Source organism: Caloenas nicobarica, chromosome 1 (genome assembly GCF_036013445.1).
Source record: "Caloenas nicobarica isolate bCalNic1 chromosome 1, bCalNic1.hap1, whole genome shotgun sequence".
Lineage (NCBI taxonomy): Eukaryota > Metazoa > Chordata > Aves > Columbiformes > Columbidae > Caloenas > Caloenas nicobarica.
In genome coordinates, this window is record NC_088245.1 from 61,548,387 (window position 1) to 61,574,575 (window position 26,189).

The window sequence follows — 26,189 nt, forward strand, 5'->3', positions numbered from 1 at the left end:
ATGTTCCACTCCCTCATTAGTGGTTTTTAACCTAACTATTGGCATTTTTGGTATGCAATAAACTAAAAATGAATGTCGATAGCATACGTGATCCTTTGATTGTCCCAGCAGATTGACATGACTGTGAGGCAGCCTGACGGAGGGAATAAAGCTGGCGGTGAGGGGCTCAGCTGCCTCCGAGGCGGTGGTGGACAGGGGGTGTCGTGGCCCCTGCTGGGAGATGTGCTGAGGGTCCCGCATGCGCCTCGCCCCGCAAAGTGCTGCCCGAGTGGCCGTGACTCGTGTCGCGGGGCCGGGAGCCCCTCACTCCACCGCGCCAGTCCCAGGCCCTGTGACCCCCGCCCTTCCCCCGGCGCCGGTCCCGCCGTGCAGCAGCCGAGGGGGCCGGGACGGGGGGAGGCGGCGGGAGCGGCAGGTGCGGGGTTTCGGCCCGCCCCCCACCCCGACCCGCCTGGCCGGTCCCCGCGGGCCCGTGCGGGGGCGCGCCGACGCGGCCGCGGATGCAGGCGCTGGAGCGGCGCCAGCACCATCGACGCGGGTTGCATCAGACGAGGCGCTCCGCCGCCGCCGCCGTGTCGGGTCGGTCTTTCGCCGGGCGGCCGAGGGAACCGTGGGCCCGGCGGCGCTCCGCAAGATGCTGCGGACAGGCCCCCGGCTGCTGCGGACCATCTGCACGACGGCCGCGGTGAGTGGTGCGGGCCGGGCAGCAGGGGACGTGAGCCCCCCCACCCCGTGCCGGGCTATGCCGTACCTTGCCCGGGAGAGAACGGCGGGGGCTGCTCCTCGGCGTGCCGGGCAACCAGGGGCCGAGCGAGGAGGAGTGGCGGGAAGGGTCATTTTTCAGGATTTGATGCGTGTTATCTGTGCCGGGGTTTTAGTAAAGCCCGTACAGGCACGGGAAGGTCAGCGGGGCTCCGGAGGGGGCTCGGTTTGTGTGCAGAAGCAGCATCTTGCCCGGCTGCTCTGCCAGCGGGATCGCAACCATCATCGGGGCGCTGCGTCTTGCAGGGATGCGGCTGGAAGCTGCAGGGAGCGGGCACCAGCGATGCCGCGATGCGCCCCGGTAACGGCGTGTCGAGAACAATGTGAGCGTGGCTGTTCGCTACCTCACGCTGGATTTGCCCTGTGAGAAGCTGAAGGGTGCCTCCTCAGTTAGGAAGGACCATGCCTGTTCCCAGTGCTGGAGAGGAGCCCCAGGCTTTGGCCTAGGAGGAGTGTTTATTTTGTGACCTTCTTATCAGCGGCGCCTAGCTCTGGGATGGTGGGTTGCTCGGAGTTGACGTTGACGGCCTAAATTCCTTTGCGACCCATGGTTTAGTTTTTTACAGCTCTGCGCATTTGTTCCAAGCTATTCTTTATGTCCTGTTAAATATATAGACTGCAGAACTCCTGCTCCCTGAGAGCTGTGCCCAGTCCAAATTATCCAGATGTGTAGGTCTGGCAAGCTGAATGGAGCTCAGAGATTTTTGCTTTCCTGAAGACTGTTCTTCGTTTCATGTTTGACTGCTTGTTTTAGAGTGAGGACAGCAGCCCTGCTAAGGTGTCTACGTGGAAGGGGTTAGAATAAAGAGAATTAACATAAGCGTTTTGGAAATGCAATCAGCACTGCCAAAAAATGTGAACGAATGGCTGATGAGAACACATTGCCTGTAGATGTGTAGATGGGAGGGGAGGCTCTACAACAGGTTTCTGTTTGGAGGCACTGGAATTTAGCACATGTAGGGGCATCCTCAATAGATATAAAGGTGCAGTACTGCTTTTCCAGAGAGATGTAATTTGACATTCATTTTTTAAAAAGTGTAACATATTAAAATACTAGCTTCACTAAATTCTTATACATAATAAATAAAATATTGTAATGTTTTGGATAGTAAGCTTTGTAACCAGAGTAGGAGTTACTAAATGTTAGCCTTCAAGAAATTTGATTAGAAAAATGATAATGAACTGAATGTTAGATACACATACAAAAGAAGCAGTAACAGAAAATTATTCAAAAGAAGCAGTAACAGAAAATTATTTTTATCTATGAAATATTCTCCTATGGATAGGTTTTGTAACGTTAGACTCTCCTGAGAAAATAAAATGTAGTTCTTGGACTTGTCTTCCATTTTTAGGAACTAGAACTTGACAGGATAGTTACCGGCATGTTAGGGTGCTTTTCTGTGCAGTGCTTAATTCTATTTATTAGTTTTATTTTTGGTTAGGTGTTTTGGAGGAAAAAAAGAATGGAAAGCAAGCATGGAAGCAAGCATTAAAATACTGTATATCTTTTTATGAACAATTGTAAAATAAATTCCAGTACTGTATCAACAGATGATATGGCCAGAATTTGTAAATAGGGAAGTTAAACTTAAATATATGTTTTCATATTGAGGCAGTGAAAAAATAATGGACTTTCAGATGAGTTAGGTATTTAAGATAAGATTGCTTGTACAAGTAGTTCTCAGGCATTACACTCATTACCTTTATCTTATTTTCTTCATCCAAATTGGGAGCACTTGAGTCAGGGAAAGAGAATTAATATTGATCTGTGTTACAATATGAGCAAAACAGATGTTTAAAGAAGAAATTAAAAATTCAGACAATGAAAACAACGGAATTACAGTAGAGTGAGCACCAGCTTCTAAATTCTTACCTTTTGGTACCACTGTCATAATAACTACATTGTCCTATGATTACTAAAGTAATAAAAGAAAGGCCAGATCTCTCTAAGCCACTGGAACTGCATTGTTTGCCATAACTCAGAAGCAAAAAATCTGCTCTGATACTGCAGGACCATTAACCTTACCATGTATCTGTTAATGGATGTTTCATGTCCATAGTCAGCCAGGCAACTGCAAAAGAAACCTAATATAGCCTCTTAAGAGAACTAATAAAAAGTCTAATGTTTGCATATGTTAGTGATAATGAGCCAGTATCCATCTGGCACATTAATCAACAGCAAGGTTGTTTTACTGTTCTTTAATGAGCTTCCTTTCTACAGCTTCTTGCTGAACTCTAGTGATGGTATGCTGGCCAAAGTGTGCCATTTCTGTAAGAAAGAGAACACCAAACTGCTTTTTCATTTCCTTGCAATCTTATAGAACTTTCTGTTTTAATTGTGTCTTAGGTCTATATTAAAGTCTTCTAAAAAGATTTCCCGTTTTCACAGGTCTAACTCATCTTATGTAACGATGCTTGAGGAGAATTTTCAAAATAAGATACAAGGTGGCTATAAGATCTCATGCAGTTGCTCAACTGTTATTTTTCTAATAAGACAAAAAATGAAGGATTGCATTTGTGGTCTGATGGTACAAGCCCTTCCACATATGGAATTTCTTTGTTGTGTTTTTACTCAGTAGAAATCCTGTGCATGGCTGATTTGTGGGTTTGGCGCCTGCTTTTACTGGTGACAGCGTATGTGTTAATGCACTACAAGCAAATTTCCACATCTAAGCCAGATGTTAATAGAAATCACGTAATGCACATGTGCCATTCATTGGAGAAGCGACTCAAGAACCACTGGTCATAGCACAATTAGCAGGTCCATCTTGCAATTGAAATCAGCCCACGTTTGAGTAGCTTTCTATAAGTGTGAGACAGCAGTGCTGATTTACTGCCAAGCTAATCTTTTGTGCATTGAAGAAATGGGACTTAGCCAGTCTGTAATATTCTCAATTTTGCCAGGTTTGGGGGGTTTTTTTTGGTTCCTTTGGGGACAGTTCTCTCTTTGCTTCTCACCATTTATTGACTCAGCTCCACGACTAGCACAAATTAAGCATGCGTAGCTTTACTGAAGCTCTGTTAATTTACAGCAAATCATTATTTGGAACTGGCATGCAGATACATGTAATATGAGAATATGATTTATTCACAGGGAAACATGAACTAAAAGTTAAGTTTAGGAACAAAGGATGCATATGTTATTAACACTTTGTGAATAAGTGGAGAAAAAGTAGCTCTTAAAGTGGTGAGAAATTTGAACTGAAAATTACAAGATTGGCCAAGTATCAGCAAAACAGAGTACAGCAGTATTTTTAAAGTATTTTTAAATGGAGGTTGGATACATTTATAAAAGCAATAGTATGACGTGATTGCTTGTGATCGCAGGGAAGTAGATTTGTTAGCTAAGGAGAACCTTTCCAGTCTTGTGTTTTTACTGAGAGATGTTAACAAAAGGACAAAAATAGAATAAGCAACTCTCATCTGGACTATCTTTAATGTTTCTTCCACATACTAGTTGGGCTGTCACTGTAAATTAGCACTGTATAGAAATCAATTGATTTCATTACATGCCAAACATGTTCAGTGATCCAGCACGTTAATTTTTCTCCAACTTGCCTGCTAGACTTAAATAATCAGGAAAACCTGGTGATTATTTTTTATAACGCAGCAGCATTTCTCCTGTAAAATCAAAAATCTCAGTCATAAAGCATTGGTCATGAGATCTACCTGCATCCATTGGGCCTCACAAGATAAGTATTGCAAGAGTAAGTTTTACTCTTTATAATTCAGAACACAGTCTTCTCTTTATTAAGGACAAAATAGTGGACATATTTTAGGCATCCCTGTCAGCAATGCAGCGTTTGTTAGGTATATTATTATCACCAGTCTCATAGACATTTTTTACCAGCCAACTATAACAATCCGATTTTGCAAGAGCCTGAGTTATGAGTGCCTTTGCATCTTACTACTTCTTATTAATACCACTGCAGTTGCAGAGGTGCTGACTAATGCTGTAATAGAGTTTTACTAAGCAGTTTCATTCTGAGGGAAAATATCCTCTCTGGACAAATAGTTACTACCTGTTTGTTTATATAGAAAATAAAATGCATGCTTCAATATTCCTATAATGGAACCTACCAATTCATAACTCCCTTTTCTAAGCCCAACTGCACAATTAAAATGTAACTTGAAACCAGCAAAATATATCCATAATATTTCAGCTGGAAAATGAATTGTCATGAAATGGACTGTGTTTTTGAGAAACCTGTTTTTCAGGACATTTCTTTTTGTCATAGAATTTGTCGTATGATCTGATGGACAGTCCAGACCATCTGATATCCAGTCAATAACCCACCTAGTCAAGGTATTGTCATGTCCTAGCCACTGAAAGAAAGGGAAAACAGGAGGGACGAGAAAAACATACAAGTGCCAACATACAGAACAAATGCCAGATATTCAAACAGTGCTTCGATTCCTCTTTATCATCCTGAGCTGTGGCATCTAATGGGTCATTCAGAAAAAATGGCAGTCAAAGTCCAGTTGGGAAAGGTGAAGTTAAGAATAAAGGTGGGGAGTATGTGGATTTATTTTCTACCTTTCATTCAGGCCTCTTAAGAGAAGGGATCTTTAATGGTTTGAGTCTAGGAATAGTTTGTACCAGATGCAGCTTTGGGGAAGGTAAGTTTGCTGTTTATTCTGTGTGGACATTTCCTTCATAACCAGGTCTGCAGGTCCATTTGTTTTTTGAAGGTTTCCGATTTTCAGATTCCAGAAGCTGCTGAAAAATGTAAAGACAGCTGCTGTTAGGGACAGTTTTACCCTTCTGCCAGCACCTGTGTGCTCATTCCTGCTCCCCTGCTAAACCTGCATTAGGACCTGTGGCAGTGCAATGAACCAGATTAGTGCATAGATCCAGTGAAGAATAAACTACATTTTATCAGGTCCATGCCTAACCCAGTTCTTGCAGCTACAGGAGCACCACTTCTGGCATGAAGGAGGTGTTAAAGGCAAGGGACTGGAGGTAGGGTGGGAGAGGAGCACAAGTGTCCCCTAAATCTAAAGAGACTCTGAAGGTATTAGTAGTTTTCTCAGGGTGCAAGCACTTGAATAACATAGCAATACGTGACATCCTGATATCATAGTAGTGTGGTGATTCTAACTATCCTAAAAATAAAGAGTTGGGGCAGCTAGTGGCACCTATTCAGTCTGAAGGAGCTTAAAAGCAAGCGCCCAGTGCATTGGGATGCAAAGGCAGAAGGCAGTGGAAGTCTAACAAAGGAACCTTGCAGTGTTGCCTTGTAGGAAGATCAAATGGGTGGTCATTACCTTTAACTTGCAGGAACAGCGCAAGTGCGTCTTGTTTAACCTATACATAGTAACCGAAAATAACATGCCAGCATTTAATTATAAGGATTTAGAGGGTGTGTTTCAGGCACCTAAGTTATGCTTAGAAAAACAGTTTTATATATCTGTTTTAAAAATATATTTTAGTGTCTTATCGTATTAATTCTGACTATGAATAAGGTCATGCAGCCTGTTATGCCTCTTTTAACAAGCAGTGGGTCTGTCTAATGGAAATACTGGGAAAGCAATATAAACATCGATGACAGTATCAGATGATACTTTTATGTTGCATTCTCTCTGAATTGTACATTTTTTGTCATTAATCTCAAAAAATAGATTCGTATTCCTTCAAAGGTGATTGGGGTAGAAAGATGTTCATCGAAATGAGCATGGATCAAGAAGGAGCAAGAGAAGAACATAAGCCACAACGGTTTTGTTTTGTTGCATCCTAGAACATGGCTTCTTTTAATTCTTTTCCCCAGGCTTACCAACATAAGCTAAAGCTAGCCCTTATAGGTCAAAGTATTTTTGGACAAGAAGTTTATAACAAGCTGAGAAAAGAGGGCCATAAAGTTGTGGGAGTATTCACAGTGCCTGACAAGAATGGACAAGCTGATCCTTTGGGTAAGTGTAACCTTAATCTAAATGTTAAAATTACAGGCATACATAACAAACTTACCTTTTCGTGAGAATGTGATATTTATATGGGAATGGGTTGCATATATTGCCTTTATTACACTGGATTCAGCACAAGAACTATGCTTTAACAAACAAAAGCCTAAGAACTGGTTTAACCTTGCTAGTTAGTCAGTATTAAAAGTTGTTTCTAACCATACAGGGCCATACATGATGAAATTAAAAAAAAAAAAAAATTACCTGATTACTTTATTTGAATGTACATCCTAGAGGTAATCATCCTGAACTAGATCTGTATCTTAAAGCAAATTGCTGCTGAGCCTGTGCTCAAGCACACACATCTGCCACCAGTTTCACTGTGCTGTCTGGGACAGTCCAGGCACAGAGCCAGGACTATTTATCCCTGGATTTCTGCCCTTTCTGACGAGCTTGCCTGCGGCTGTGTACCTGCAGAGCTTATTTCTCTTCCACCTGGACTATAAGAGACCCATTGAAAAGGGTAAAGGAGGCTTTGCTCTCCCTTTTACCATTGCCAAGATGCATTAGGATTTTCCAGACTTCCTAAAGAAAGAGTTGCTTGCTTGACAGATATTCAGAATTGTACTTACACAGCAGAACCCAGTGTGACAAAGAAGCTACTTTGGAATCATCTGAATTGTAACTGCTTTTTTTTTTCCGTGGCACAAAAATAGTGAGCTAATATGATTAGCAAATAGAAGTGCCAGAATGGTATATACCTTTAGTCCAGACATGTTTTTACAGGACTCTTGTGAGGGAATTAAAAAAAGTAAATTTTGCTCACCTGGGCTATGGCACTCCCAAACTAGCATATAGTTCTCTACTTTATTACATTCTGTAACTCCACCTCATTAAAAGATTTAATCACACTTTGGAAAAATCAGAGGACGCAACTATTAGTTTAGAAAAGGACAATTCAACCATCCAGCTCTGGAAGCAAACCATAATACTTGGTGACATTATATAAGGTATTGTTGTGCACTTATTACACTAGCAGATGTAAATAAGCAAATCTTCCACTGATTTCAATGATGTATTTATTTTAACTAAACCCTAGAATTAGTTTGTTGCTCTCCTAATCGGAAAATAACACTACTAAATACTTTGTTGCCTTTTACTTCCAGATGACTCACACACCTTAAGTCTCAAGTGAAATTTGCTAATGTTTCTATATCCTCAGACAGCGATGATTTTTATTTCTAAAAACAATTGCAGTACACAGTAATTTTCATGGAATAGTATTTAAGTAAGTATTTACTTAAAACCTAAGTTAATAGGCTAAAGATGCTTCAGGTCAAAGTCAAGAACCAATTTCAGAAGTAAAAAAGAAAAAGGAAAGTAATAAAATGTGTTTAGAAATATTAAATTAGATTAGTTTTCAAATATCTTATTTTCCCTTTTCTTCCTGTTATACATACAACTCAACAGATGTAGAGTTTGACTCCACTCTCCTGCTCCGTGATGAGTTATTAAGCAGTTGCGCAATGAAATTTATCAAATACCTGAAAAGTCTCTCTGTACAGGGTTTTTTTGTCACTTTTGAGCCTAATTTTAGGTGTAGCTGTGTGTCTCACAGATAAATGAAAGCATATCCAGAAGACGTCAGTAAACAGAATTTTGGAGAAATGCCTGAAGGCCTCTAGCATCTGTATTATTCGCATGACATGGCAAAATGACGCTGACATGAGTGAATCTTAGTTGTACATAGTCATATTCACATACAAATTGCTGAAGTGGACAATTAAGTTCTGCTAAACCAAAGCAGTCACAGACAAATGTGATGACCAGACAGGAAATGAAATGTCACTTTTAAGTGGTCAATAACATTCATCATTCTTTTCTGCTTTCCTTGGTATTTATTAGCCAAGTCATAAAAGTTAACTTAGAGACTGACATACGCTGTAGGAAGGAGAATCAAAGACAGAATCAATAAAATATATCCAAGCTCAAAGGTTTTTAAATAGCATACAAAACAGTACAAAGGGCACTCTGTAATCATACACTTGATCTGCTTGAGTTGTCATGCAATACCTCTCTGGTTTCAGTTTGAATTTTTAACATAAAATTTAAATCTAAAAAAAATTGCTCTTGCCCCTCAGCACTGGCAGCGGAGAAGGACGGCACTCCTGTTTTCAAGTTCCCCAGATGGAGAGCGAAGGGCAAGCCTATCAAGGAAGTAGTTGCAGCCTACAAATCAGTTGGAGCAGAGCTAAATGTCCTTCCATTCTGTACACAGTTCATCCCCATGGATGTTATTGACTGCCCAAAACATGGCTCAATTATTTACCATCCATCTATCCTACCACGCCACCGTGGAGCTTCTGCAATCAACTGGTGAGTTTTGTGCAACAAAACTCCACGTGTGTCACATTAGGATGTTGGTCTGTACCCATTACTCGTGTGAATGCTGGCACTGTCCTGTTGACTTGCAACTGCTCTGAAGGAACTTCGCTGAAGCAGCTGAGTATTTGGTTCATGAACTACCCTTCATACTTAAGATTCATTCTGATTTCCAACACAAGTGCAGCTGTTATTCTGGGAAGATCAGTGATGTGATTTGTACATTCATATATTTTATTGACATGGGTAAATTGACAATCTGGAGTTTTCATAGGCAGGACACTGCTGTTCTGGCTCATCCCCCACAAACACAAGGTAACTATCACAACAGGACTTGATGCAGAGCCCAAGATTTCACAGAAGAGAAGGGAGATGGGAGATGGGGGAAGAGAATCCACAAGAATAAAACCTTATCTTGCTGTCCTCCTGAGTAATGCACAAGAGTAGATTCAAAACATTACTGTGGAAGAACTACACTGCAATAATTATCTCAGTAGTCTCAGATCTAACATTCTTGTGACAACAGAAATGCCATTGTCACAGTGTTTAAAGTCAATAAGAAATTGTCTAAATATGAAGAAACAATTTTAATAGACTCTTATAGGCAGCATTATTATTATCTAATGACACAAATGTTGTAGATTCAAAGTAAAGACATATTTTGGTGTGGATTTTTTTGTTGTTGGTTTTGCTAAACTGAAGTACTTAAGGAGGAGTAACTTAAGGAGTAAAGGAGACTATTAGAGACATAAGAAAATCCTTCAGAAAGTGGCAGTTGTGTCCGAGTGAGTAAAATTAAAACGTGCATAAACTCCGGCAAATTAGGTGTAAAATGAGAGTAAGGCAGCCCAGAAAAGAAATAAAGAACCAGCTTTTAAAGGCATACAATTGAATAATAACAACTTTCTCAATGCATTCAAGGTGGGAGGTATGTAGGTTGATATACACGTTTCATATAAAAAAAGTTGCTTATCAAAGAGAACACCATAGTAGGAAATCTGTATTGGTATTCAGGATGGAGGAGCTTAAGATGCCACTACCATACAGCCCTTTTTTATGTAGAATAAGTCAGAACTATTCTATTGAGCTGAACTGTGAGTAGAAGAGATTTTAGATAAACTGATGAATGAATAAGAATCTCTTCTCAGGACCAGGGGACTTTCAAGCAAAGGTTCCACAGGTTTCTCTTCCTTCAGATTGTGTTGCTGCGGGAGACTGGAAAACAGCAAGAGCAACAGCAGTTTTAAACAGGCTCAGAGGAAAAGCCAGGAAACTATAGACTAGTCAATCTGTTTTCAATCTGCAATAAAAAATACCATTTCTACACAAATGGGTAAATGTGATAATGTGAAAGTCAGATCAAGAAAATGGGTGGTCAAATTTAAAGTTTAGAAATATGAACTAAGGTACATAAGGGGAGAAAAACTAACCATATGTAAGCGCAATTAAATTTAAGTTCATTGTTACTGCTCAGAAAAGGGACCATGGAAGGATCTTAAGTACTGTCTGCATCTCAGTTGGAGCATGAAGGAGTTACAGAAATGCTCCAGAAAAGGCTGAAAAAGATGGTCAATGCTATAGAACAGGTTCCACATGATGAGAGAGAAAACTAGGAGTCTTCAGACTGGAAAAGAGATCATTGGGAAGGAAATACGCTAGCAGTGTATTAAGACATGAAAGACATGGGAAGGTGAATAAGGAACAATTGCTCATTCTTAACCAAAAGTTAGAGCAGTCAGCTAAGAGATCAGGTTGTAGGATATGACTAAATGAGGAGGTACTTTTACTCCATACGGCCTGTTATTAAACTGTGGAACTGCACATCCAGAGAGCTCTAGAAGGATGTTTTCATGGAGGAAAAGTTCATCAAGATCTATTTCACAGGAAGATGTAGATGCAAACTCTCTTTCAGGAAGTTTCTGAGGTGAAGGTTTCCAGAAACAGGAATGTATCCCAATGGTGAAACAGGAATGTGTCCCAATGGTATATCACTGAGTCTTCCCCTGTTTTGCATATTCCTTCTGTAAGCACCTGCTCCCGCTCTTCTCAGGTAAAGGCTGTTGTCCTAAGACCTTTAAACCAAGCTAGATGTTGGCATTGATTTGGCCTTGGTTGACCATTCCTGTGTTTCACCCTCGCACCTTTCGCTCTCATCACAACTTCTTTCATGTGTTGTGGCTGCAGCCCTGGTGCTCATCAGACCCTTTCCCCCCGCAATACGACTGAGAAAGCCTGTGGGAATTAGGCATGACTAAAGGGGCACCAGGCACAAACAAGGGTCCTGGGCCTCTGAGGGTTTCTCGTTCCATCCTGTACAAGCCTCTTCCAGCTGCTGCCACTTTGTTATCAGCAGCTGTCTGTGGAGGGAGCTGGTGGCCAGAGGAGGGGGGCACACATTAGTTCTCATCCTGTCACCTATTCAGCATCAGGGACATATGCCCTTGGTACCTTCTTCTCCTCCAGCCATGCAGAGGACATGCACTTCTCACCAGGGTGCTCTTTTGGCATTTGTACATAATATAAAACAGAAGAGATGCTGCTTAAATGTGTGAAAGGTCTGATATGGGCTAGCCAAACTTCTGTAAGCTTCCATTTTTGTGAACCTGCAAACTTCTCCAGTTGTCTTTAGTTTGTCCCTCATTCTGCACAAATGTGTGCTCTACTCCTTTTAATAATTTAGTTTTCAGTGATTACAATTAATAGTGGTTTTTCATGTGTGTAAGGCAGATCTCAGATTATCCTATCACAACGTGGACTGCCAAGGGAATACTTACATTAGCTATGTCTTACAGAAAATGGCATTGGTCTTTGCATGCAGACAAATGGTTAAAAGTGTGTAGGAAAGATACATATCTCTCTGACTGCTCCCTTAAACACACTTCTGTTTGATTATATGTCATTCTGAGGCACATGCAGCTCCAAAGGAGAACTGGAAATTTTAAGTGGCTGAAGTTCCCTTCAGATTCAGAGGCAGATCCTGAGCTGATGCAAATTGGCATAGGTCTATTGTAAGCGGTGCTATGTTCCTTCACAGCAGCTGAGAATCTGGCTGGATATAAATTCCCTTAATAACTTTCCCTTAAACAGTTGCATATCCGTCATTTTCCACTCTGAGTTTAGCTCTTTTTCAGCTGTGGGACAATTGTACTTTCCTTGCTGACCTACAGACGAGTTGTGAGCATTAGCTAATTATATTAAACTATGAATTATTCAGATAATATGCTGTGTACATGCTTCCATCTTTCAAATTATGTCATAACTATTGCACACCTTTTGCTTTGTGTATCTTACCACTCATAACACTTTAAAAATAATTGTCACAATGAACTGTTGGATAGACTCCCTGAATTCAGTTGCAGCATTTCTTATGTCACTTTGTGGAAACTATGCATCAACAGTACCAAAACTGTGGGTTCTTGGCTATGAAATGGGCAATGAAACTAGTATTAAAGATAGTTAGGATTTTCTTTTCTATCTACACAACACAAATGAATGTGTAAAAGATGGGTTGATATCCCCGACTACTTTCATACTGTTTGTATTTACTATAAGGCTTTTTTTCTAATGTCCAGGACTTTAATTCAAGGAGATAAGAAAGCAGGATTTACTATTTTTTGGGCTGATGATGGCTTGGACACTGGACCAATACTTCTGCAGCGAGAATGTGATGTTGGACAAAATGACACTGTGGATGACCTGTACAACCGGTTCCTTTTCCCAGAAGGAGTAAAGGCGATGGTATGTCTAGCTGTACTAAATGTATCTACATTTTAGGAGGAAAAGAAAACCATCTGCTGGTGTTTGAAAATAAAGGAAATATAGACAAGATGCTTGTATTTGGAAAGACAGGGGCTGTGGTGCTCAGCTGACTCCTGGGCTTCAGTGGAGCTCTGCTGCTTCACAACAGCTGGGGAGGTGGCTTCAATTCGTTCCTGGCAGCAGTCAGAGCATATCCTGTTTCCACAGCAGGCAAGAAGTTGGATTTGTCTGGAATGTAGCTCTTTCCACAGATTTCTTGAACATTTTTACAAGATGAAGTTTTTTACCAGCTCAGAGAGAACAGAAAGTTTGGGATGAGGTTGAAAAAAAAAGGAGGAGATGGTGTTTTAAGTTCAGAGCCCTGGTGGATTTGCTTTGGATTTTGTATGCTTGTCCTTTCATTTCATTTTGTTTTGTTTTAAAATGAAGAAAAGAAATTGCGTAAAATACTCAGTGTGGATCATTAGAAGAATTTTTTCTCCATTTAAATGCAGAGAAATAACTTTTTGCAGAAGGAAAAAGGAAATAGTTGAATGCAAACATATAGAGCCTTGTTCTGCTCCTGCAGACTTCAGGCAGTTGCTATATGTTTGGTGACTAGCTACTCCCACCAAATTTATCAGACTATTTCTTTGTCAAATAAGTTTAAGCATATATGTATGTTAATCAGTGCAGCATTGGTCCCCTAAATTTTGGAAATTCTAGGCTTTAAAAATAAGCCAGTTCCCCTTGTGACAGAAAGTCTTTTTCTGTCATTTACAAGTATGACTGTGGAAAAAAGGCAGACCAAGCTAACATTATCTCTGTTACTTTTTCACTTAGGTGGAAGCTGTACATCTAATTGCTGATGGTAAGGCTCCTCGTATACCTCAGCCCAAAGAAGGGGCAACATATGAAGGGATCCAGAAAAAGGAAAACGCAGAGGTAGTGTTAAATAACACAGTGTTTTGCGCATATAATTAGAAAAGTTATTAACTAAGATAGTAGTGATATCAAGTTAACATGAATTGTAATTCAGCTGTTTCCCCAACTCTTATTCCTGGGATAACTCCAAGGATGTGTGTAATGGACCCCCAGGTTGGGCTCCTTTTGGTTCCCTTTGGGTTCTCTTTCAGCAGTTACATATATTTAGGAACTTGGTGTCCTACTTTGGATCATCTACACACAGCCAGATGGCAGCTGCACCTTCAGTGGATTCTTACTGTGCTACCATACTTTTAAATACAGCATTGAATGAAGATAGTTCGCTTTGTTTACCAACAGTCCATACTAAATTCTCTACCAGAAATAGGTTCGATGCTAGGAAAAGCAGGTGTTGGCATCTTTCCTGTTGGTACCAGGAAAAAAAAATGGGTCGTGTAAACAAACAACAGATTAAAAAATTATCTAAACACCCACGTAAGAATTGTGTTATATAAGCGCCCCCACTGCATTAGGTGGATCTCCTTGGTGGTTGGGAAGTCCACCATAAAATGATAGTGAATGCTGCCTGTAATACCTTCTTTTCCTCTTCTAGACCAGTGCAAGAGTTAAAAAAAAAAAAAAATTCCAACCATTTCAGTCTCTTGTCCATGTGAATGTAGTCCTTTCCACCTGAAAAATTGTAGGTGATGCTCTTATGATATTTCAATTTCTGATTTAACTTAGAAAAAAATAGCTTTGCATAAGGATACTTTTATTCATCCCTTTGATGTAATATATAAGGAGCTTCCTTAGAGTGAACTAGCTTGATCTCCCTGCTGTAAACCCGTTCTCATTGGCTTATAACTTGCTTCTTAATATTCTTTGTGCTTAAACTGGGAAGGATACTGAGTATTTGAGTTTTGTTATTTAACAGTTCTTCTGCTACTTTCTTTAATTCATTTTGTACTTTGGCTCACAGTACTGCAAAGAAAAAGGAATACATTTTCACTGGTGTTACATATGAAATACACATCACATTTTTAAAACATTATTTCCTTTTTCGTCCAAGAGTTGAAGGAATTGCAAGTTGTAGTAGGGATTCGATTTATGAAACAATTTATAAAGGATTAGTAAATGATTGGAAAGTATTTTGGTAAAAGTTTGTTGATTTATCGAAGAACTTAGCATCCAAGCAATTAATAGATAATTTTCAGCAGTTGATACTCCAGACACACACATTTCTATTTCTATTTCTATTTCTATTTCTATTTCTATTTCTATTTATATTTATATTTATATTTATATTTATATTTATATTTATATTTATATTTCTACTGTGCTTATTAAATCTGTTAATCATAATATTTATCAATGAATACCTAGTAGCAAGAGTATTTTTTCATTATATTAGTGTGAGAAGGAGAATCTATGAAAATATATAGACTGCACAGAACACAGAAGTGCTAAGAGCATCCTATTTGTTAGGTCTTTGATGATTCGCCATCTGGAGATCACTCATCTTCCTTTATTATTAATAGACTAGACCCTTTCTATGTTCTTAAATAAATGAATGGTTGAAAGAGAAGGAGGGAGAATTTGTAATTCTGTAGGGAAACATTACTAAGTTGATTTATACCTAAACAGAGAAGAATTTACTGGCATGTCTTGATTTCCTAGATCTCCTGGGACCAACCTGCAGTAGCTTTGCACAATTGGGTTCGAGGGCATGATAAAGTGCCTGGAGCATGGGCAACAATAGATGGCCAGGTATGCTCTGAAAACCAGAAGAATGTTCTTCTTTTATATACCCTCTTTTTGACCTTTTTTGTTAAAAAATTAAAAGTGTCTGCATATAGGTGAATACAAATGAGAGTTACACTGGAGCAGCTAGAACAGGCACCTAAAGAAACGTACAGAACACAGTAGTTAAGATTTTTTTTAATGACAGATCCATTTAATTCAAAGAAAGAGAAGAGCAATATCTGAAAAAAAATGGACATGGTACAAAGCAATAAGTAAGAAGGGTAGAACTGGACTGTGCCAGTCATTTTAGAAAGTAAGCTTGTATTACAGTATAATGCAACCCATTCTGTACAGTGGGCAACATCACAGTATAAACAGCAAAATTAAACACTATGAGCTACTGAAATAACAAGGAAGCTTTGATTTTAGGGAGATCTGAGTCTAGATCATTTGCAGAAATAAATATATCTCATTTAATCCAAAATCAACTGCTTTCTTCCAATGTATTGAAACTATTATACATTTGATTCACATAGTACTTACAGAAAATATTAAAAAAAACACATTATCTTTCCTAGCTGTGATGTTCAGGTTTTGTTACGTAACTATTAGCCACCTGCTGGTTGGCTGCTCCAAAAGTCTGATTCTGCCCTAGCGTCCAGAAACTGGTACTGATTTGAGAGCCCAGAGAGAACAGAGGAGCCCAAGAGGGAGGTAATGTTCAGCATTGCCAGCCTGGGAGCAGAGGACATCACTGGTCACATTTGGGCTTTGGCCAGTCTCTCACTTCGGGCGTGCACCGGCAGAGCTGCTTCCCTTTCCGCACTGATTCCAGCATGCTCGTTATTACAGCTAAGCAGCTTTGGAGGTTTAGGCAGCTTGCAAAGTTTTCCATGTCCTGGGTTGTAAAGACGTAGAAATAATTTTGTAACATGTTTTCTGTGTGTAGGTACTCATATTTTATTTGTATTATATCAAAGCTTCAAAACAGTATAATTTCAATATTAGAATTTTACAGCATGTTTAGAATCTGTGCACTTTTAATTACATTTGCTTGTAGATGGTTACTTTTTATGGGTCATCGTTACTTGATGCTTCAGTGCCTGCCGGACAAGAGCTGGAAATCAAAGGTGCTTCAAGACCTGGACTTGTAACCAAGAATGGTCTAGTCATTTTTGGTAACGATGGGAAGATGGTAAGTGCTGACCCAGGCAAACATGAGCATGGATGGAATAACTTTAGCAAGAAGTGCAAGTAGTGTGGAATTGTCAGACTTGACAAATCCAGCTGGTGCTGACAGACAGCTCATTTGCTTGGAGTTTATCAATCCTCTACCATCTTATAGAGAAGACATTCATGATTTTCTTCTCACTCAGTCCATATTAATTTCCAATATAGATGGAAATGTACTAATACTAGGGGAGAATCTGTAAGACAGGTAGGAGTGGCCTGTGCTAAGTTACCTGCATCATAGCAGTTTTCCTGCAAGCAGTTTATTTTACTACTTCAATAACCATATTAATGCCTAAAAACTTTTCACACAAGGCTGTATTGCCTCCAAGATAATTTAAAATCACATCCTCTAATTTTTCAGGTACTAGTGAGAAATCTGCAGTTCGAGGATGGAAAAATGATCCCTGCATCTAAATACTTCTCTGCGGATGAAACAACTGCCCTGGAACTTACAGAAGAGGAGAAAAAGATGGCAGAAGATATTAGGGTAATGCAATAAACTGCTTTAGTAGGATATTCAGACAAAAACATCACATACTTCTCATTAGAGGCAAGGCTTATCTTTTATTTAGCCATGCAGATTATTTTCGATAAAATGTACTGAAAGAGTATTGGGTTGAATCTTTAGCTATTGACATTAATTCAGATGGAACTGGGAATTCGCTAGAGTGCTTATACATCAGTTTAGAAAGTTTTCTTTCAGATACAAGTGATACAAAGACAGTGATTGCAGGGTCAGCTATGGTAAATATCTATAAAGGATGAAGGTGGGAGTGAGGAAAAACAAATGTACCTTCACCTCACAGCAGTGGTTTTCCACACTGACAGACTTGGACAGTTCTGAAATCCTTTCCTCACTGTGGTGTTACTCACTAGGATGTGCTCAGAGTGGTCCTGCTGGATGAGCTCCAGGGAACAGCAGTCTGAAAGGAAAATGCAGCAGTTTTCCCCCTGTACCTGTGTGCTCTGTCTCTCCTCTGCCACAACCTCAGAAGGGGCTGCAGCGATGGGGCAGCGGGAGCTGAAAACTCTCATTAGCCAGAGAGGCACTTTGCTGCCCTCTCACGTAATCCATTCCTCTGTTATGAGTGTCAGGGGCTTAGCCGAAAGCCACATCTGTCATTAAAATTTTGTGCCAGAGCAAGCAAATCACAGATGTCTTCCCTTCTGCTTAACTCTGCTGCAGGGTCAGTAACTTTTGGTACAGGTTGGGCAGCTTGATGCACTAATATTTTAAACTGCCGCTTCAAGATTATCTTGAACCTCTTTGCCAGAAACATGAATGTTGCCTGAAGCTATTGACTACCTGAGACAATAGCAAAAAGAAATATGAACTCTTCAGTTCATGACACTATCTGCCAACTCTGAAACCTAATTATAATTAATTGAAATATTACATTACCAGCTATTTCACTATTCATATTAGAGGAAATCTCCATCTCATGCATGCAGCTTAAACTGCTTCTGAGCTCTGCCCAGCTGTCAGAAATGTCACCTGTCCTGGTTTTGTTAAAAACAAGACCAGCTCTCTTTTAGTGAATTTTCCTTTCAGCTAAGTTCTTCTAAATACCTTCTAAGTAACTGCGCTTTTCTGAATTTAGCTACATGTTTTTTCAGACACTGTGCCCCAAAGCTTATAAGATGACCAATGGAATGCAGAAGAAGCTCATGTTTAGATTTATTACTGTGGTAACCAAGGTTAACTGGTAACGGGACATATTTGCAAGGAGGGGCGGACAGAACAGGTGACTAAAGCTGACCAACTGAGTATTCCATTCCATCCATGTCATACACCGTATAATAGGGGGAGATCACGAGGGTCTTTCTCCCTTCGACTATGGCCGGCATCTGAAGAGGACCCTACCAGTCGTGCCTGCAAATCTGAGGCCTACCTCCAGGCCCTGCACCCCTGAATCCAGTTTCTGGTTTGCTGTGAGGCATGCCAGCTCCGCATGGGGGATGAGGGCGGGGGGGTGCAAAGCTACGCTGCTACCCTGGGATACTCAAAATTGGGTTTGTATATTTTGTATCATTTTCTCTATTTATTAGTAGCATTAGTAAAGCCTTTAAAACCTTTCTAACTCTAGTCTCTAGTCTCTCTCCCTTTTTCCTTCTTATCACTTTTTCCTATCTAAGCAAAGGGTTGTGGGGGGCATTAACAGAGAGCATCTGCCACGGTTTATTGTCACCTTGCATTAAACCTTGACACCATCAATCCAGTCACAAAGTCCTCCAGGCTGTCCTTGCCTCTGCTGATGATATATTCCATAATGCAATGGAAAATTATTATTTGGAGGATAAAGATCTTAAAAAAATGGTTCTGAAAATTATTAGCATTGTACCATTCAGGTTTCTTGCCTGATTAGGTGAAATTATGATAGACAAAATAGCATATTTTTATAAGCTAATTATGCTGAAGAATTCATTGGCTAACATCAGGTCTCTAGACAGTTCTAGACTCTCTTAAAATAATTTTCTGTTAGAATCCTTTAAAATAATACATAATGTAGGCACAGATACCATAGAAAATACAGTTTGGTAAATACTCCTTGCAATTAGAGGACTATTCATTATTCTCTCCTTTGGTTTTATGTATCATTAGGCTATTTGGAAAGGAATTTTGAGCAATGTTGCTGTAATTGAGGATTCCACAGACTTCTTCAAATCTGGAGCATCTTCTATGCATGTTGTCAGGTAAAAAATATTCAAAATAACAAAATTCTGAAGCCAAAGTTAATGAAAACAAAGTTGTCATGGTGCTTTTAAATCAAGGTTGATCAAGTAGCGTTAAAAAAAAATCTCCCTGTATTTTCCAATACTCTATTAACTTTACTACCTTTGAAAATGTGGTACAATTCTGCTCCCAAAAAAAGGAGGTATTGATGTAATCCTGCTCTTTCTATTCAAGGAAAATTCACCTTAACTTCAGGAACATCAGCGACATGGTGATGCTCAAACTTGTCTACATGCAGTGACAGGTGTCTCAGGACCAGGGGCCTGACTGGGAAGCTGAGCAAAGAACTTCCCAGAGGGAAAGAGGAGCCTTTCATGGAAAGAATTGAAATAATTGAGCCTGTGCTTACAAGTGCACTGAGTTCATCCTGTGTTGAGTCACCTCAGTTACCTTATTTTTGCAACTCAGATATTTCTGGCTATAATATAAACCCAGCATTTCAGGTTTTTTTAAATGAACTGATTATTGTAGTTACTTACCAGTCTCATAGAGCTCTGAGTGTCCTACATATATTGTTTAGAGTAGTCCATATACTATTTTATCAATCTATTCTATTTGTTATTTATTTCCAAAAGTTTGCCTAAGAGTATTCCAGAACTGACATTTTCTTTTCCATAACACCCACAATTAAACTGACATATTACAGTAAAATGCACAAATTCTGTGCCATTGTCATCAGAGAAACATAGTGAAATGCACAGAAAATTATTTTTCATTTCATTTTTCATTTCATTATTTTTTCAGTTTTGATCCCTTTTGACCTTCTAATGATTCACTTATCTTAAGAATTCTTTCATTTGTAATTAAACTTATTTGTTCTTCAACATCTTTAGGATGCTAGAAGAAATCAAACAGAAATACAGTGGTCTTCAACTACAGAATGAAGATGTGTATATGGCCACTAAGTTTGCAGACTTTATTCAAATGTCTGTCAGAAAATTCAGAGGAGAAGACAAAGAAGAAGAGTTAGTCATTGATTATGTAAGACCTTTTGTTTTGCCTTTATTGCTTAGTCTTTCTTGGTTTTGTGGGCAGGGTAGATGATGTATTTTGCTAGACAGCTTGATGTGGTAGAAAAAGCAAACAAATATTTAGTCATAGAAACTGTTCTTTATGACTTTTTTTTTTTTCAACATTTATATATTTGCAATTTGGACTGGAAATGTGGGTGTAATGTCACTTACAGTGTTCCAGAAACCAGGAGATCAGGAACATGCAGTAGAGTAGCTCACACACAGGCAGATATTCCTGCCTCTCCTGCACTGTCCTGCCAGGATGCTCCAGTCAGATGGTTCTAGACCTTCTGCTTTCCTGCAGCAAACAGTGCTAGATATTTCTTCTAAGAATCTGTTTAAAAAATTTGTGTGAAAGGAGGATTCTTTGGGTTTTTTTGAGTTACTGAGCAAGTCAGGATTTCTTAAATTTGGGAATTATGCATTTGACTGAAGTCCACTAAGATCAGCCTTAACCAGGGCTTAGTATTGGTTTGAACACAGGGATCCAATGATAAAAAAATACAGAAATCTGCTTAACTATCTCTGAGTATGGTCATTTGCATTCAAGGAGAATATGATTTCCAGTTCATTTTACTCTTTTGTCTGCTCCTAGCAGCCATATATACATCCTAAAATGCATCTGGATGTGGGCTGCAGATATCAAAAGCTTGTTAAGCTACATTAAAATCTTAGTTACTAAAATTTTAAATTAAATTGTTGCTTATTTCACTCTCAGGTTTCAAAAAATGTGAATAACATGACTGTGAATATGCCATACCAGTGTTTCATAAATGGGCAATTTATAAATGCTGATGATGGAAAAACATACGACACTATAAATCCAGCAGATGGATCAGTAAGTAATTTCTAAATATGATCATTACCAGTTTATTTCAATTTATTTGCCTATTAAAAGATCTTAAACACTAACTGAATATTGCTAATTTCAAAACTGCACAGTACACATTAAAAACCCCCTACAAATAATTTGAAGTTTCGATTTACTTCTCAGTTTGTGTATTTTACAGTTTTTCCATTTCAGTCAAGCTGCACAGCAAAAATGACTTACTTCCACTTCAACTATTATGTCAATATCCATACCCAGACGTATGTTTTACCTTAATTTCATTCTTGTTTAGTTTTGCAAACAAAAATCGCTGAAGTTTAGTTGCTAAAGAAGTATTAGTTTTAGGATATTGTATGTATTTCCTGTCATTCATCAACTTCAGTTTGTTTTTTTTTTTTTTTTACAAATCTGATGTCTTAGGCCAAGTGTGACTTTCAAACATCCCTTTAAATTCCCAGTAAGAAAAATTACTTTTCAATAGGAAAATACATACAGTTGCACTTCAGTCGTGAACTACTGAATCTTGGTTGGGCAACTCATAACTATGAATTATAAATAAGAGAAGTGATTCTGATGTCCATGTATTTGCCATTTAATTCTGGCATAAATAAATTCTGCTGAAGTCTATGCCACAGATTTCACTATCATCAGAAGTCAGACTCCAGTACTTTTCCTGAAACTCATTACAGAATAGAATAGATGTCATAACAATTCTGTATTAGGATTTACAATGTGTGTTACTTATAGAACACAAACATCATAAACTACTGTGTATGTATGGCAGTTTATGGTAACAGAAACTCCATTCCTAAGAAAAGCTCCTTTCCTAAGAAAAGTGATGGGTACAAACTGGAACACAGGAGGTTCCACTTAAATATGAGAAGAAACTTCTTCACAATGAGTGTGACAGAGCCTGGAACAGGCTGCCCAGGGAGGTTGTGGAGTCTCCTTCTCTGGAGACATTCAAAACCCGCCTGGACGCCTTCCTGTGTAACCTCATCTGGGTGTTCCTGCTCCGGCAGGGGGATTGGACTAGATGATCTTTTGAGGTCCCTTCCAATCCCTGACATTCTGTGATTCTGTGAAATGGAACATGCAGGAATCATTTTAGCATGTTTAGATATTAGATCATATTACCACATATAAAGACTTCCAATTTTTGTAATATCACATTGATTTTACTTATGGAAATAGCAGGTGAAGTCCAGTAGGACAAAACGCTTCGCTGTGAAGAAGAAAGATGTAGGAATCTGTGTCCCTGTGATGGCCTCTAAATTCTGCCACCTTGGTTGTGTCTGAACATTTTGCAGCCTGACTCACCCATGACAACTGCTGGGGTTGAGGATATTAAGTATTTGCTTATTCCCAGTTGAGAAGTTTAGGAGGAAGGAGTAACACTCTGCGTCCCAGCCTTTCAGTTTGAACTAACACAACGCTGCCTTTGGACAGATCATAGCCAGCGTGTCTTCTGCTTCACTGGCTGATGTTGACAAGGCAGTGGCAGCAGCAAAGGAGGCATTTGAAAATGGTGAATGGGGAAGGATGAATGCAAGGGAAAGAGGCCGACTCATGTACAGGTATGTAAAATGCAGCTTGTGTTTGCTTCATTTTCTCAAATCTTACTGTTTTGTTCCTCGAATTGTTGCATACATTTTTGTAATATGGTGGATATTTATAACCCCACTGTGAGAGGTACCAGACTAGCCATCTTTTCATGCCTTATTTACTTCAGTGTACTGCCCTCGGGTCTTAGCTGGATAACCTTCATTGGGTCAGAGAAGAATCTTCTGATCTCTCACTGCCACATTTTTTTTAATTATTATTTATTAATGGAAACAAAGAATTTGAGGAAAACATATTTTAAATACTTGATGGCTTCATTAATCTATATGGGGTTTGCTGTAAGGATTGAAAATTCCCTCATAAAGTCCAGACCTTTCTGTATAAATAAGGCTAAGTTTTAAAGGCAGTCTATCTAGGTTAGGCAGAGAGTTTTGACCTTGCTAAGCCTTCCTGTACTCCATACAGTAAACATACAGCTACATTGCCACTCATTTTGAAATAGACTGTAACTGATGCTAGATTTTCCAGGATCATATCCCAGCATACTTCTCACCTGGCTGAAGACCCACTTTAAGACATGTGTTATGGTCTCTTGTGGAGGAATTGTCCCATGTAGAAACACTCTAAGCTGAATCCCACATATATCTGAGTCACTTTCAGCTCTCATTTGTATTTGTTTCACTGTGTCAACCCTGGATAAATGCCCAGTTCTCAATTTGGCTGTGTTATTGTTTCAGCAGATAAACAGAGGTTTTGCTGAGTGAATGGTATTTTAATGGTGGGGTTTGATCCTTGAAGGACAAGAGATGATCTTGAGAAGACAATCATGCCGGTTAGGTATTTCAAGAGCAATACTGAAGGCAGCTCATAAAAGCCCAATTACTATGGATTGTCCATATGCAGTATGATGCTTCTGGTGCCTGACGGCAAGCACAGAGAGAACACCGTCTTGCAAACTTGGGATGACTAGAAGCTCCAGAGCTTACCTATAAAGAAAGCCTCTTTAGTGGAGCCATATGAAGAGCTTTCACTGCTTTTTCAGTTCTAGGACATGCACATGAATAAGCAGAGATGAGTAAAGAAGATTGCTACTCCTGCATGCCCCAGGTTCACATTTAGCTAACGCAATCATGGAAAATCAGTTGACAGCACAGAGGAGATGTAGTAGGCAAGTTCTGTTCCTATTCAGTAGGTGGAAAGCTACTAGTTACTGTACTTAACGTCGCAGTTGGCTTTAAGGAACTTAGGATCTTGAATCAACCTGAAACTTCCTGCCCTAAGGACCTCATGAAGTAGTAGATCTTGTGTATCGAACACCTTCCTTCTGCAGGGTGTAGTCCGCAGGCTCTTCAGCATTCCTATTGGGTGTCCCGGCCAAGTCAGTTTTGCTGAGGAGACTGCATATTTATCTATAGGGAACAGAAGGAATTTTTTTCACCTTCAAAAAATACAGTCTCCAGTAGTGTGCCCATACCCACTGCTATATTAAGCCTTCATCATGCTGTGCCAGGAGGCTGGCCCTGGACCTCCGAATACACAGCAGAAAAAGGATCAGTTACACGGTGGGCAGCTGCAGGAGGGTTGCAGGTGGTGCTTTGGGATGGCAAGGCAAAATATAAAACAGTCTGACAGTTTGGTTGGGTGCAGGGGTGGGTCACCACTCTCTGCACAACATCTGTGGGGATTTGGAAACGGAAGATCAATCGGATTCAGAGGTTTGGAATATGCAACTAGAAGGCCTTGTCCTCATGAGAGTTTAGCCTAGCAAGACAGTAAGGACTAGGGAATCCATTGCACAAAGAGGAGTGAGGGGAAATTAGATGCTGCACTTGGGATATGTGGGCCTGTGTCCTGCTGCAGTGTATGCAGCAGATCAGTTGTTATGACATCAATAGAGCTGTAAGACTTTTTACTTTGTTGAATGCTTTGGATTTAAATTCCCCTCCTCTCTTTTACCATACCCCTGTACACCAAGTAGATGTAATTATAAATAAAAAACTATTTTGAAATGCCACGTTCTACAAGATATTGCAGGCATCTTAGCAAAAGAGAATAAAAGCAAAACTGAAAAACCTGCTTGCTTCATAAATTACATGACCAGGCCTTGGAAAAAGGCCTGCAGGACTGTAAAAATGCTGAGTAGTCATCACAGCAGAAAATGGGCAAGTCAGAACTAATTAAAATTAAGCACAGTCAATCACTTAAATTTTTCACCAGTGTGCACGGATTCAAAGCATGTACAAACCTGGGTTTAATTTGTAATAAGAATGTAGAGTGTTTGGGAGCCCAAGTGAACTCTGCCCTGAAGATAAACTTTTAAGGTCTTAGAACTACTGCTCTTGTGTTTTACATTTGCAAGTTTTGCAAGCATAACTATGTTAGACATACGGAAAATGTAACTCCCTTACACCGCTTAGATTGTTCCTGGATTAAATTATTCTCTGCTTAGGTGACTGGCTCTCTAGGATAGCCATAACAGAGTGTTTATGTGTGGACCATTCTCAGTATGAATGAAGGCTCTCTCTGGTCTACCTTAATTCAAACAAGGCTCCCTTTACTCTGGCCTCTGTTCAAGCTAGAGATTTTGAGTGCTGAACCAAAGAGAAGGTTTGTACCATTAGAGCCCCTAGCTCTGCTACTTTGTCTTAAGGAATCATTAATATAATATATTAGACATGCCCTAAATGGAACCTTCTCCTTTGTCCCTGACATGCCATATCTGTTCTTTTGCACACTACTGCTGATGCCCTGACCTGTAGCTGGGTCTTCAAGATATAGTTAAAACAGGTATTAAAGAGCATTTTTCTACATTTCTGCAGATGCTTAAAATGGGCAGAATTTCCATAACGGAAAATAGGTTTCACACCCAGTTTTGAATACTCTTTACAGGATCTAAAATGTACTTGGTTAAGCTCTTGAAATGACATGGGAGCATTGATTATCTGAGTACCAAAACACAGACAGAAGCTTAAGAAAACATTGATGCATCTCTTCCACTGCCATGTGAGAGATCCAAGACCGAATGTAAAAATACATTCATGCAAACAGACCTCTCTCCCTGAGCAGGGGACCGCTAAAATTACAAGAGTTCATCATAAGTGTTAGGTATCAGTCTGTGCAGATGCATTTTTGAGACACTCTGATAGCTGCTGTTACTCAATAATATTTACCCCAGTCTTTCTTACACCCCACTGTGTTGCTTCACGGATCTAACAGATGGAGAACTTGAGGCCCAAGGAGACCATGGGTCAGATTTTCAAATGTACCAAGGCATATAAGATTAAACTTGCATTACAGCTTAGGAGATCTGTCTTTGGACATCCGGATGTTTTTGAAGCATCTAAGTAATTTAGTCCAAGTTCAGACAATA

The 26,189-nt window shown here is 39.6% G+C and overlaps 1 protein-coding gene across 1 annotated transcript in view; it reads left to right on the plus strand.

The window, feature by feature from the left end:
* Nucleotides 1-500: 500 nt before the first annotated feature.
* Nucleotides 501-26,189, plus strand: part of ALDH1L2 (aldehyde dehydrogenase 1 family member L2) — a 35,937-nt gene continuing 10,248 nt past the window's right edge. Inside the window, 13 exon segments of the mRNA XM_065629250.1 lie at nt 501-599; nt 602-685; nt 6,531-6,672; nt 8,802-9,036; nt 12,615-12,780; nt 13,624-13,725; nt 15,382-15,471; nt 16,508-16,642; nt 17,042-17,167; nt 19,283-19,374; nt 20,248-20,395; nt 21,146-21,265; nt 22,706-22,833. Of these exon segments, the coding sequence (XP_065485322.1) occupies nt 501-599; nt 602-685; nt 6,531-6,672; nt 8,802-9,036; nt 12,615-12,780; nt 13,624-13,725; nt 15,382-15,471; nt 16,508-16,642; nt 17,042-17,167; nt 19,283-19,374; nt 20,248-20,395; nt 21,146-21,265; nt 22,706-22,833 (1,667 nt within the window).